This window comes from Coregonus clupeaformis, chromosome 24 (assembly GCF_020615455.1).
Source record: "Coregonus clupeaformis isolate EN_2021a chromosome 24, ASM2061545v1, whole genome shotgun sequence".
Lineage (NCBI taxonomy): Eukaryota > Metazoa > Chordata > Actinopteri > Salmoniformes > Salmonidae > Coregonus > Coregonus clupeaformis.
In genome coordinates this window covers 34687126-34700425 of record NC_059215.1, presented here as the reverse complement: position 1 = coordinate 34700425, position 13300 = coordinate 34687126, and the positions used below count along the sequence as shown (strand labels likewise).

At 42.6% G+C, this 13300-nt stretch overlaps 1 protein-coding gene across 5 annotated transcripts in view; it reads left to right on the top strand.

Moving 5' to 3' along the window:
- The window catches only part of LOC121538248 (potassium voltage-gated channel subfamily KQT member 2), a 54723-nt gene extending 51432 nt beyond the window's left edge, over nucleotides 1-3291 (top strand). For all 5 annotated transcript variants that reach the window (XM_041846099.2, XM_041846097.2, XM_041846098.2 and 2 more), the window contains 2 exons: nucleotides 22-139; nucleotides 644-3291. In XM_041846099.2, coding sequence (XP_041702033.2) covers nucleotides 22-139; nucleotides 644-1519 — 994 coding nt within the window. In that variant the 3' untranslated portion in view covers nucleotides 1520-3291. The remainder of the gene's footprint in view (nucleotides 1-21; nucleotides 140-643) is intronic.
- The last annotated feature ends 10009 nt before the right edge of the window (nucleotides 3292-13300 follow it).

The window sequence follows — 13300 nt, the reverse complement described above, 5'->3', positions numbered from 1 at the left end:
ATTGCTTTCTCTAAATGCCAGAGTGGACCAGATTGTTGGTAAAGGTCCTCCAGATAAAGGTGCCAAAGGTGGAGGTGACGGGGAGAAAGAGGAGGAGGACCCCAGCATGATGGGACGTCTGGTTAAAGTGGAGAAACGGGTAAGCCAGGTGTTCTTCTGACCTTATCTCAGTCTCTCTGTCCTAAACAGTCCACGCTCTTGGTAGAAATGCCCTTAGAGACTAAACACACCGTGTCGACGAATGGTTAGAAGTAGCGGGGTGGCAATGCAACATGTTGAATCGCCACAGTTTGTCAACTACCAGCAGGTGATTCTAACCCACTGTTTTTAGCCGTTCATCTTTGTTGAATCGCCACAGTTTGTCGACAACCAGCAGGTCATTCTAACCTGCTGCTTTTAGGCGTTCATCTTTGTGTTGTGTAATCTGATCTAGGATCAGATTACCCTCCCCAAAGCAGGTGATTCTAACCCATTGCTTTTAGCCGTTCATCTCTGTGGTTTGTAATCTGATTACCCTCCCCAAATTCTAACCATAACCGTTTGGGTGTGAAAAGCCCAACTGACCTAAGATCAGTGTCTATGGGCATCGTCGTGCTACACAACAGTATGCAGAGGTTCCATGGGACTCTCCCTCTTCCTGCAGGTGGGCTCCATGGACAGAAAGCTGGATTTCCTGGTCAACGTGTATGTGCAGCGCATGGGCATCCCGCGCTCCGAGACAGAGGCCTATTTCAACTCCAAGGAGGCCTACCCGGCGCCCCCTTATGTTAGCCCCGAGGATAGCAAGAAGGAGAAGGAGAAGCAGGAGCAGGAAAAGAAGGTGAAAGAAGAGAAGGAAGAGAAGAGCTGCTCCGCCGCCGAGGTCCTCCGCTCCATGGGCTCCGTGGAGAAGAAGAAGTGCTCCCCAGAGCCCAGGTCTTTGGGCACGCCCTCCGGCAGCCGCAGCCGCCCCTGCACCTCCTGGGAGCACCAGCTGCAGCACCCCCTCAGCCAGCCCGCCTGGAACAGCAGTGTGGCCAACACCCCCTCACCTGTAGGGGGGGGCAGCGGAGAACCCTCCCCCTCCCTGTTCCTCCTGCCACCCCCTCCCCCGCCCATCCACGAGCGCTCCTCCTGGGCAGGAGGGGGCAGTAGCCGGGAAGGCTCTTCCCAGGGCAGGAAGCGCAACAGGAGGCAGAGGCGTCAGCCAGACGTGGCCCCGCTGCCCGCCGCTGAGAGTGACACGTCCCTGTCCATCCCATCAGTGGACCATGAGGAGCTGGAGCGCTCCTTCAGTGGGTTCAGCATCTCCCAGGCCAAGGAGGACTTTTTTGGGGCATCGTTCTTCAATGGGGCGGCAGGGGCGGTGGCAGAAACGGGAGCAGGGGCATCGCTCTGCGCCAGGGTTAGACCCTTCATTGCGGAGGGTGAATCAGACACAGACTCTGACCTGTACACCCCTGGTGCCCCCTCACCCCTCTCCTTCAGCGGTGAGGGGGCAGGGGGGTATGGAGACAGAGTCTGGCCGCCTCTCAAGTAGGCTAGGATTAGAATTACTGGCCCTTAGAGAATGAGCTGGGATGGATTGAGATATGAGGGAATGATTAAGAAGATTGCAAATGTTAACACTTGTCACTGATACTTTCACAAACAAAAAATGGCCCAATTGAATCTGTCTTGTGTGATTGTATGTGTATGACATTGAGGTATTCAGAGTTGTTTTAGATAGGGTGTGCAATCACCCGAATGCTTGATTTGATGCTTTTCATTTGAACTAAAGCTGATAAGTTAAAAGATGAACATCTCCTGCGCTTTCTGAACACTCAGTGATTTCTCTGGACCAAAAAACGTGGGGAGATATTGGAAGATATGTCAATACAGTAGCCCAACAGTAGGCTATACCTACAAGTCACCTACTGTATGTTTAGGTTATGCTGAAAACGATCACTGCCTTGTGTTGGTTTTATTCCAGTATGACACCATTTTATTAGAATGTAATTGTTGCTAATTTTTTTCCATTATGAATACGGCGCTCAGTTAAATCAGTGGCATCAGTATATTATTTAATAATGACTTTTTGCGGCAAACTCAATATAATTCTACAGGCCCAACTAATGTGTTGATGGGTTGTGTGCTGTGGTTTATGTATGGTAGTCCTTGGTAGAAAACATTATTGGAAACAAATTATAGGAGAATAGATGCAGCTGCACAACCCTCCCTAAGCATATGGTCTTAAACAAAGTGCGGACTCCTGGAAATGCATGCCTTAATGAGTTCTGCAAAGTAATATACAATGCACAGTTCTAGACTCACTTTTATTTAACAGCAAGATGACAGAGCAAGATGACAAGATTCACATGACATGATTTCTAAGTTGTTGTAGAACTAAGACACAAGCTAGTAGATATGCTTTATACTTTTGAGTTTTTCAGCAATAATATCTTACACTGGTGTCTCTTAAATATGTAAAAAAGTCCATTTTGAGAGAAAATAACTGCACATAAATATGCATAATAAATAAACTGCATGGCATGTACAGCAGAACAATTGCTTTAGATTGAAAATGTATGACTATGGCAAATAGGAACCAAACTAAAACACATTCCTCAACCATTCCACAGATGATCGACAAAGTGGGCAGAACAGGAAAATAAAACCAAGCAACAATGCATGACTGACTTCAACTTAAATATATAAGTAATGGGGCTAAGAATTTGGAACATTTCTATAAATGCAGTCTTGCTTGCAAATGTTTGTCTCTTTTCAGGCAGATTATCAGATTCATTCAAAGAATATGCACACTTTAGTAGTTGCTAGTTATAAGTTCATGGCACTGAATGAGACCGAAGAAAACATGCATTTGAATGTTACCCCAATGCACTAACTCACACATTTTCTATATGTTGTTCTTCAGTTTCATGTTCATAATTCAAATTAAGAAAAGAGAGCAGAACTAGAAATGCAATTTAAAAAAAGGTAAGAATAAGCAGGCAAGCATTGTCAATATGTTTAGTAGCATCAGAGGTCCATCATCAAAGCCTTAATTACTTTCCCCAACTGAGACTTAAATGTTACTGTCAGAACCACCATTTTGCCTTTTTTGTCCATTACATTACATGAAGCCAAAATACTGCAAAGTCTAAACCACTATACAAGGCACTGTTCACAACTATAGATAAAAGAGCAATGTTATTTGTCCAAATATATGCTTGATGGAATGTTACAACCCAAAGAAATTACCACAGCTTTTACATCTGTAATATCTGTAGTTATGTACCTGCATTGACAAAAATAAACTTTGTACATCACTGGGATTGTGTTGAGGATTCTTCTTTCAGTTCAAGGATGAAGACCAATGACCGTAGCTCGGAATCCACACAGAATATTGCTCAGTTTCATTATTGTTTCACTTCATAATGAAACAATAATAATATTTTTGGATTCCAGGCTTTCACAAGTCATAGAACCAGAATGGTGTAATGATGACCAAATATCACTAGAGGGCAGTCAAGCCTATTTGTATTTTGGCCTTCTCCCTCTCAGTTCACGTTAAAATGTACACTCCATGTGAAGAACATGAATGTTATCTGACTGACAGTCATTTGAAGTGGGTGAAGGGGAAGCTGGTTAGTCTGCTCCATCTGCGTCCCAATAACACATTTTTCTCCTGAAGTATGCACTTGTTCATTCCGCCACACAAATGTGAAAGCATTGGATTGGTGTCCAACATGGGCCAGTAGAGTGAGTTTCCACTATCTTTCTTAAAGGTCCCGCACAGTCATCGTATTTCCCAAGTAAAAACAGCCTTTTAGTGACCAAAACATCACCTATAATATTTTTACACAATTAAAAAACTCATAATTGGAGAAATTCTACCTTTTATCTCATCTCCAACTATGATCAAGCCTGAAAGAACAGGTTGAGTGGGCGTGGCACTTATATTCATGAGCTCGCCTTGACTGACAGCTCTATGAAATCCTTGTGGTCATTGCCAGGTAACTAGGTAAACAATGGGCCATGTTATTGACGACTTGACTTCCAAGGCTAAATAGTATGTCTCAACCCATTTTCTTTCAAATGGCCTAATGGGTTAACAGAGTTGTTGGGTATCTGACAAACAGCAGCAATACACAATTGCCTTTCAATTGTTTTGTAACTAATTACAGAATACAGTTCATACACTTCTTCACAAGAAATTAGTAAAGCCTGTGTAACCTCTGAAGCTAAGACATAATGGTGAAATCAGCATATAAGAAATGTACTGGACAATGTCTTGGTGCCTCTGCATTAGCATTATAAAGTACATTTATTTGATCATTTACAATAGGCCAGCATATTCAAAATATTAATCAAAATAATGTTGAGAAATATTGGTGTCATCAATTGACATAAAAAAAGAGCCATAAGCCTAATATAGGCCCCCGGCCCCCTATTGTGTGCAGGACCCACTTGTACAATTTGTAACATTAATCTCCCGTGCCAATGCTTGAAAAAACAATACGTTTAAAAAAAAAACTATCACATAAAAATGAATTACTTGGGTTGAATTTCCGAAAAGCACCAACTACCGAGATTGATGGGGAGAGGAGGATAGGGGGACCCATGTACCCCGCTTAATTTAAGCAGGCTTCAGTCACTCACTGCAAAATTGAAGCGGGAAACAAAACCAGTGATGGCCTCCTCTTTGTCAGGCCTCTCACACCGGGCAGACAGGGGCCCTGAGATGGACAGCTCCTCCACATATGGTGCTGGATTAAGGGTGACCTCGTTGAAGAGGAGATCCAGGAGCCTGTCTACATAGCCTGTAATGTGTTTTAATAGGGAAATATTATAGGTAGTGAATTTGATTTTCTTTACTATACTTTACTGAGTTATGATGCTATAAATTCGCTGATGTAGTGAGCCACTTATTCTGCTATTTGTTTTCTGGTGTTTTAGAAGTACTCATTTTGAAATATGAAATATTTAGTTGTGTACTTTTTTGTACAACTTTCAATGTTAGTATTTGGAATTTTTGTGTGCCTGAAATGCTAAATTGATGCAGATTTGGAATGAAGAACTATGACTTACATTATGTTGGGTCTGTCTTCACAGGTGTCACAGCACATCCCCCTTCTTTGCCTTGGGAATGCTGATATTGTATTGCAGCATTGCTGCTGCGGTGGTTGCCTGGCTGCGGTCGGCATTCTCACTGAAATGCACGGCTGCCAGGTACAGCCTAAAACGATAAGGGTTTATTTCAAGTTTTAATGTCACATCCACATTTGTTTAGGAAAAACTATACTATTGCAGTCATTATGCATTACACGTGATGAAAAAAACGTTTTGTGGTGTGATGTAATATACAGTGCATTCGGAAAGTATTCAGACCCCTTTACCTTTTCCACATTTTGTTACGTTACAGCCTTATTCTAAAATGGATTAAATAAATACAAATACTCATCAATCTACACACAATACCCCATAATGACAAAGTGAAAACAGGTTTAGACATTTTTGCAAATGTATAAAAAATAAATGTACATAAGTATTCAGACCCTTTGCTATGAGACTCGAAATTGAGCTCAGGTGCATCCTGTTTCCATTGACCATCCTTGAGATATTTCTACAACTTGATTGGAGACCACCCATGGTAAATTCAATTCATTGGACATGATTTGGAAAGGCACACAACTGTCTATATAAGGTTCCACAGTTGACAGTGCATGTCAGAGCAAAAACATTTTAAATTTTTACATTTTAGTCATTTAGCAGACGCTCTTATCCAGAGCGACTTAGTTAGTGAGTGCATACATTTTCATACTGGTCCCCCGTGGGAAACGAACCCACAACCCTGGCGTTGCAAGCGCCATGCTCTACCAACTGAGCTACAGGGGACCAAGCCATGAGGTCAAACGAATTGTCCGTAGAGCTCCGAGACAGGATTGTGTCGAGGCACAGATCTGGGGAAGGGTCCCAAAAGATATCTGCAGCATTGAAGGTTCCCAAGAACAAAGTGGCCTCCATCATTCTTAAATGAAAGAAGTTTGGAACCACCAAGACTCTTCCTAGAGCTGGCCGCCCGGCCAAACTGAGCAATCGGGGGAGAAGGGCCTAGGTCAGGGAGGTGACCAAGAACCCGATGGTCACTCTGACAGAGCTCCAGATTTCCTCTGTGGAGATGGGAGAACCTTCCAGAAGGCCATCCATCTCTGCAGCACTCCACCAATCAGGCCTTTATGGTAGAGTGGCCAGACGGAAGCCACTCCTCAGTAAAAGGCACATGGCCACCAATCAGGCCTTTATGGTAGAGTGGCCAGACGGAAGCCACTCCTCAGTAAAAGGCACATGGCCGCCCGCTTGGAGTTTGCCAAAAGGCACCTAAAGGACTCTCAGCCCATGAGAAACAAGATTATCTGGTCTGTTGAAACCAAGATTGAACTCTTTGGCCTGAATGCCAATCGTCACCTCTGGAAGAAACCTGGCACCATCCCAACGGTGAAGCATGGTGGTGGCAGCATCATGCTGTGAGGATTTTTTCAGCAGCAGGGACTAGTCAGGATCGAGGGGAAGAAACTGAGCAAAGTACAGAGAGATCCTTGATGAAAACCTGCTCCAGAGCGCTCAGGATCCCAGACTGGGGAGAAGGTTCACCTTCACATGGGACAACGACCCTAAGCACACAGCCAAGACAACGCAGGAGTGGCTTCGGGACAAGTCTCTGAATGTCCTTGAGTGGCCCAGCCAGAGCCCGGACTTGAACCCAATCTAACATTTCTGGAGAGACCTGAAAATAGCTGTGCAGCTTGAGAGGATCTGCAGAGAAGAATGGGAGAAACTCCCCAAATACAAGTGAGCCAAGCTTCTAACGTCATACCCAAGAAGACTCAAGGCTGTAATCGCTGCCAAAGGTGCTTCAACAAAGTACTGAGTAAAGGGTCTGAGTACTTATGTAAATGTGATTATTTTTAATACATTTCCAAAAATGTCTAAAAACATATTTTTGCTTTGTCATTATGGGGTATTGTGTGTAGATTGATGAGGGAAAAAACGATTTAATCAATTTTAGAATAAGGCTGTAACATAACAAAATGTGGAAAAAGTCAAGGGGTCTGAATGCTTTCCGAATGCACTGTAACTGCAAATTATTCCAAGGTAGGAAAAAGCCACATTCTCGGGTGTAAACCTAAGAATGAGACTGTGGAAGCCTTCCAGGGCAGAGGTCTGATGGAGAGAGCTCAGCTTGGCAACATCCTTGAGCAACTGCTTGTTCAGCAGCAGCTTCTCCAGTTTGTACACTGGTCTGGGCACTTGAATTGAAGTGAGTAGTATTATATACCTGAAAAAGTCACACAGATTTTATTAATTTATTGTACTAACTCCAGTACATACCAGGCCTCAGCCATTTGTTGGTGCTTCTGGGGGGTGTATGGAGGTACTTTGGGAAGAGAGGATTGTCATGTGTGAGGAGATCTGCAGGTGATTGAAAAGCAATGTCCACCTGGTTACCCTCTTTACCACTTGCTCCAGTACTCACCGACCAGTAGAGGTGGTTGGTGATGCTCTGCGCCAAATGTTTCACCTTCAGACATTCCTTGTCCTTGACTACTACTTCCACTTTCCTAGAGATACCTGATCATGTAGTGTTCACAACAAAAATACGTATTTCCTTTACATTGGTATGCTTACTTTAGCTCGATGGGTGAGCAGACTTGGCACTTTTGGGGTTATTGCCATTGTAACAGTCTAGCTAAATCTAGCTTTTATATGACTTCTTACATTTTGCTACATGCCAGGAATCATAGTAGTGGATGATCCCAGCATACAGCTCTCTGAGGAATTTCTGGATATGGGAATGCCGATCTGTGATCATCAATGTGACTTTCACATTGGACCTTTGCAGGAATTCAAGGCTCCCTTTCAGTCCCTCTACTGCCGCCAAACTCATTGCTCAATTATTTGATAAATTAAAGTCAATTTTTGAAAAGAAAAAAGAAACACCTGCTAGACATCCACAATCTTGACAGTTTCAATGTCCATCATGGAGTTACAAAAACACACACCTACTTGTTGAGAGAAACATTGTTAGCCACTGTGGAGCACCATAAGATGAAGAGCATTTTTGGGGTTGTTTCACCTACCTGAGTGGCCGGGGGAGTCTGTCCTCATGTCTCCTCCAATGGCAACTCCTCCCTCCGTGTCATGGATTGAATCAGCTCGGCCTGCTCAGTATTGTAGAAACTAAATATATGGTAGGCTGGCGTGAGTGATGTATAAGGAGCGGCAAATCGTCCTCACACGCAGAGCTGTCAGCATCTGTAAAGACATCACGGTTGAGTACATCGTTTGGAATTGGAATGGCAATTGAACAGCAGAATATATCCCAGTATGTGTGTTTAACTTGCCTTCTTTGACTGGATAAAAGACCACCCAGTGAGGTATATGGCAGCAAAGAGGTGGAGGTTTCCAGCTGGGATGCTACCAATGAGGGGCTGGCTCTTCCACTGTCTGGTAAATGAGCAGTAGCTGTAAGAACATTTCTGCTCCACAGACATGAATGTCCCCCTCACAAACCTTGTGACACGGCACACCCTTGTGCGGATGAGGCAGTCTTGGAAGAGTTCTAACAGGCAATCCTCATACATAATGTATTTTGGAATGTCCTGCATGGATTTCGGTGGTGATCTGTGGGGAAAGAACACACACAGGACTCAACAAACCTCCCAATACTCCAAAAAGTATCCAGACTCACAATCCATTTCAAATGATGACAATATGTGGGCTACTTTATCCCAGTTATCAATCATGGAAATAATGTTTTGTGGATGAATCTACATTCTTACAGTATGAGTAGAAAACAAGCCCATAGTAAAGATCATAACAGAAATAATTTGAGTAACTATCTGTCAAATACTTGCTACCTCCCATCACTGTTGTCTCTATTATTCACAACCTCTTCAAACATGAATGAAGAGGATCAAAGGTCTCCTCCTCCAATGAGAAATGACATTGAGACAAGGAATTGAGGACACATGGATGGGAGTCATTATTTGATATCTAGTGAAGTGAGGTGTAGAGACATTCAAACAGTGTCACAACCAGTCCTAATTCACTCCCTAACCCTCCCCCTTAAACCTAACCCTTTACTGTTTGCTGATTTGTAAGGTGTAAACAATTTGATGGAAGCCACATTACTACTTATACCTATCCACACTATTTAGATCTGTAAACATTGAAGTGTTAGGGACAAGGTGGAGAGGGAGGGATTGAATTGGAACCGGCAGTTCCTCTTGCAATAGCCAAGGCCATGGTAGAGTATGATATAGAAGACAGAGCCATGAAGATGTACACTTACTATTTGATTGGAGGTTCATCCAAGCTTGAGACACTTGGATAGTATGAGTGATCCTCATCATCATAAGGGCATGTGTTTGCATTGTCACTTTCATCAAAATAGGACTCCTCCGTGACTGTTTGGTGGCGGTTGGGATGTTCTGTCTTTGACAGGTGACCCAAGCATGGTGGTCCCAACACCAACAGTTTTGGTGGATGTGGTTGCCTTGGAAGCTGTGCAGAGAGCAGATGTAGAATGTTTTAAAATGTTTATCATTCCAGCTTGATGATAGTGGAAAGACAAAGGGAAATGGAAAGTTAAATAATGAATGTGTTAGTTTTTTATTTTCATGTTTTTCCTTTCTGCTTGCATTTTGTATTTATATTTTGATGTGTATTTTCTGTAATTTATGTAATTCAGGGCTCATCTGTAAAATATACATTGATCTCAGTATGACCCCCTAATAAAATAAAGGTTAAATAAAATAAATCATTTGTTGGTCTTGGTAATACTGGAAGCTTACATTGACACCCAATCTCCCTTGTTGGTGGGCTGGCACTCAATGTAGGGGGCTTAGGGGTGGAAGAACAAAAAACATATAGTGACTGTCAAGGGTGCAGCTAGCTAGCTAGTAACCATAAAGCAATAAAACGAATGTCTCATACTTGAATTCCCCACGTGTTACAGAAAAGATACCGTTCACAAATCAAAGCAGCCAAAGTTGCTTTAGCTAACGTTAGCCCCCCATCCCCCAAGAATGTTGGCTACCATGTCAGACTCATCCAACTCTGAGCGCTTGCAAGATCCACTGTCATGATGGTACAGCATCTGTCTTCAGGATTAGCTTCCTGGCAAGACCCATCGATTGTTCTCCCCAATTAATAAACCAACTTCGCTGGAAAATGTGCACTACACACGCGATACATTTTCGTAATTTTAGGTGCAGCCTCAGCCTGTCCACCCGACATGAAAAGCAGCCAGTGCTGGTTGATGTCTTTATTATTCGGAAAATAGTGTAACTTTAAATTAACACTATAGCATCCAGTCACAACATAGTGTGCTTTTTCCGTCATGCTGGTAAGTAGCTTGCTAGGAGAGTAGGATATATGTACCAGTACAGTGGGATAGGCAAGCAAGTGATATATGTTTCAGTAAGATTGGATTTTTAGCGTTTCTAGCAATGGTTATTAATTGTACTGCAGGGATGGAATGAAAATTGAGGTTGTGGTGGCAGCTGCAGAGAGATATTTGGGTGTGCGAGACTTGACAGCAGAATAATTACAGGGAGTGTTAAGTGGTGATGTCCCATAATTTCAGGTTGAGGGCATGAGGTAGGAGTGAGTATATTTAAATAGTGGAGAAGGGTGGGGTTAATTATTAGTAATAGTTTTGAATTTGTGAGTGTAGTGTTAGATGGTAGGGTATTTCTTTGCTTTGTTTTATTTTATTTTTCAAGGAAAAGAAAAGGGAGTTGTACTCCAGTCTAGTAGGTGGCGTTAATGCAACAAATTGGATGCCAACCGTCGTTAAACCTCATTGAAGAAGAAGAAGCCTCCTGAATCCAAGTGTTTGACATGGGTTGGACATGGGGGAGGGGACCAGTAATTTTATGTTCAACTTTGTCAATGTACCAGCTACAGTAATTTGTTATACTTGGGTCAACCTATTATGAATTCATCCAAATATCATCCAATTTGATGAAAAACATGATTTTCACTGTTCGGGACCTTTAACATTAAAGATGTTGTCATTTTCATTCAGATCCATGAAGGGAAGTGAACAAGTGCACAGAAAGGATAAATTATTTGGACACAGTGGTTGTGAAAGTGTCAAGTGAGGGATAAGGCCATGACGTCGGAAATTCTACGCTAGAATCCACCTTGAAATGGAAACATTGACACATCAGGATCTCAATGGGGATTCCCTGATGTGATTAAGCCCAAAATAAAAAGGAATTAGGCCCAGCTTGTATCTCTATACTGGTTTCCTTTTTATTGGGTTCCTTTCCTTGCCCCCTTTCGTTCATGACCACTGTTAGGTGAAAGGTCTGGATAGACTTTCACCACATTGCTATCGCCTATAAATTCCTAAGGAGAGGAGACGAGGAGATGAAGCGATTGACAGGTATAATGGCAGGAAGAGGGTTTTTGTCATACTCATGAAAGTGATGCTGGGCCAGGTAATTTGTTAAGTGTTCTGAACCCATTGGAAGGGCAATACGAAGATAAATGGATTGCCTCATTAATACAAACCCCTGTAGGGTTATTTACTCACGATGGTACCTAGGGAGTTGCAGACACTTAGTGTAACCTTGGAAAGCCAACCCGTTCATCTCCCTGTGAGTAAATGCACTTAAAGGGGCAATCTGTAGTTCAAACAATAACAAGCGAACACCCCACCACTGTTTTGGTAAACAGCTGAGGGATGAAGCTGGAGAAATGTAACCACTCCATTGGATAGACGGAGCTATGGATGCAAGGACTGACCATCCATGATACTGTATCTACGATATAGTTTTTACCATGTTTTGAGGCTGTACAGTGTTTGTTTATAATTGCATTGTTTGTAAACAATTGAGTAAGACAAGCTGATATTTTGGGTTCTGATGGGGTACGACTGTTAAACTAAGCTCATTAAACTATGTTATATTCTTCAAGAATCAATGAGTATACAGTACCAGTCAAAAGTTTGGACACACCTACTCATTCAAGGGTTTTTCTTTATTTTTACTATTTTCTACATTGTAGAATAATACTAAAGACATCAAAACTATGAAATAACACAGTAACCAAAAAAGAAAAAAATCAAAATATATTTTATATTTGAAATTCTTCAAATAGCCACCCTTTGCCTTGATGACAGCTTTGCACACTCTTGGCATTCTCTCAACCAGCTTCACCTGGAATGCTTTTCCAACAGTCTTGAAGGAGTTCCCACATATGCTGAGCACTTGTTGGCTGCTTTTCCTTCACTCTGCCGTCCGACTCATCCCAAACCATCTCAATTGGGTTGAGGTTGGGGGATTGTGGAGGCCAGGTCATCTGATGCAGCACTCCATCACTCTCCTTCTTGGTAAAATAGCCCTTACACAGCCTGGAGGTGTGTTGGGTCATTGTCCTGTTGAAAAACAAATGATAGTTTCCACTAAGCCCAAACCAGATGGGATGGCGTATTGCTGCAGAATGCTGTGGTAGCCATGCTGGTTAAGTGTGCCTTGAATTCTAAATAAATCACAGACAGTGTCACAAACAAAGCACCCCCACACCATAACACCTCCTCCATGCTTTACGGTGGGAACTACACATGCAGAGATCATCCGTTTACCCACACCGCTTCTCACAAAGACACGGCGGTTGGAACCAAAAATCTCCAATTTGGACTCCAGACCAAAGGACACAGTTCCACCGGTCTAATGTCCATTGCTCGTGTTTCTTGGCCCAAGCAAGTCTCTTCTTCTTATTGGTGTCCTTTAGTAGTGGTTTCTTTGCAGCAATTCGACCATGAAGGCCTATTTCACACAGTCCCCTCTGAACAGTTGATGTTGAGATGTGTCTGTTACTTGAACTCTGTGAAGCATTTATTTGGGCTGCAATTTCTGAGGCTGGTAACGCTAATGAACTTATCCTCTGCAGCAGAGGTAACTCCGGGTCTTCCATTCCTGTGGCGGTCCTCATGAGAGCCAGTTTCATCATAGCGCTTGATGTTTTTTGCGACTGCACTTGAAGAAATTTTCAAAGTTCTTGACATTTTCAGTATTGACTGACCTTCATGTCTTAAAGTAATGATGGAATGTTGTTTCTCTTTGCTTATTTGAGCTGTTCTTGCCATAATATGGACTTGGTCTTTTACCAAATAGAGCTATCTTCTATATACCCCCCTACCTTGTCACAACACAACTGATTGGCTCAAACACATTAAGAAGGAAATAAATTCCACAAATTAGCTTTTAAGAAGGCACACCTGTTAATTGAAATGCATTCCAGGTGACTACCTCATGAAGCTGATTGA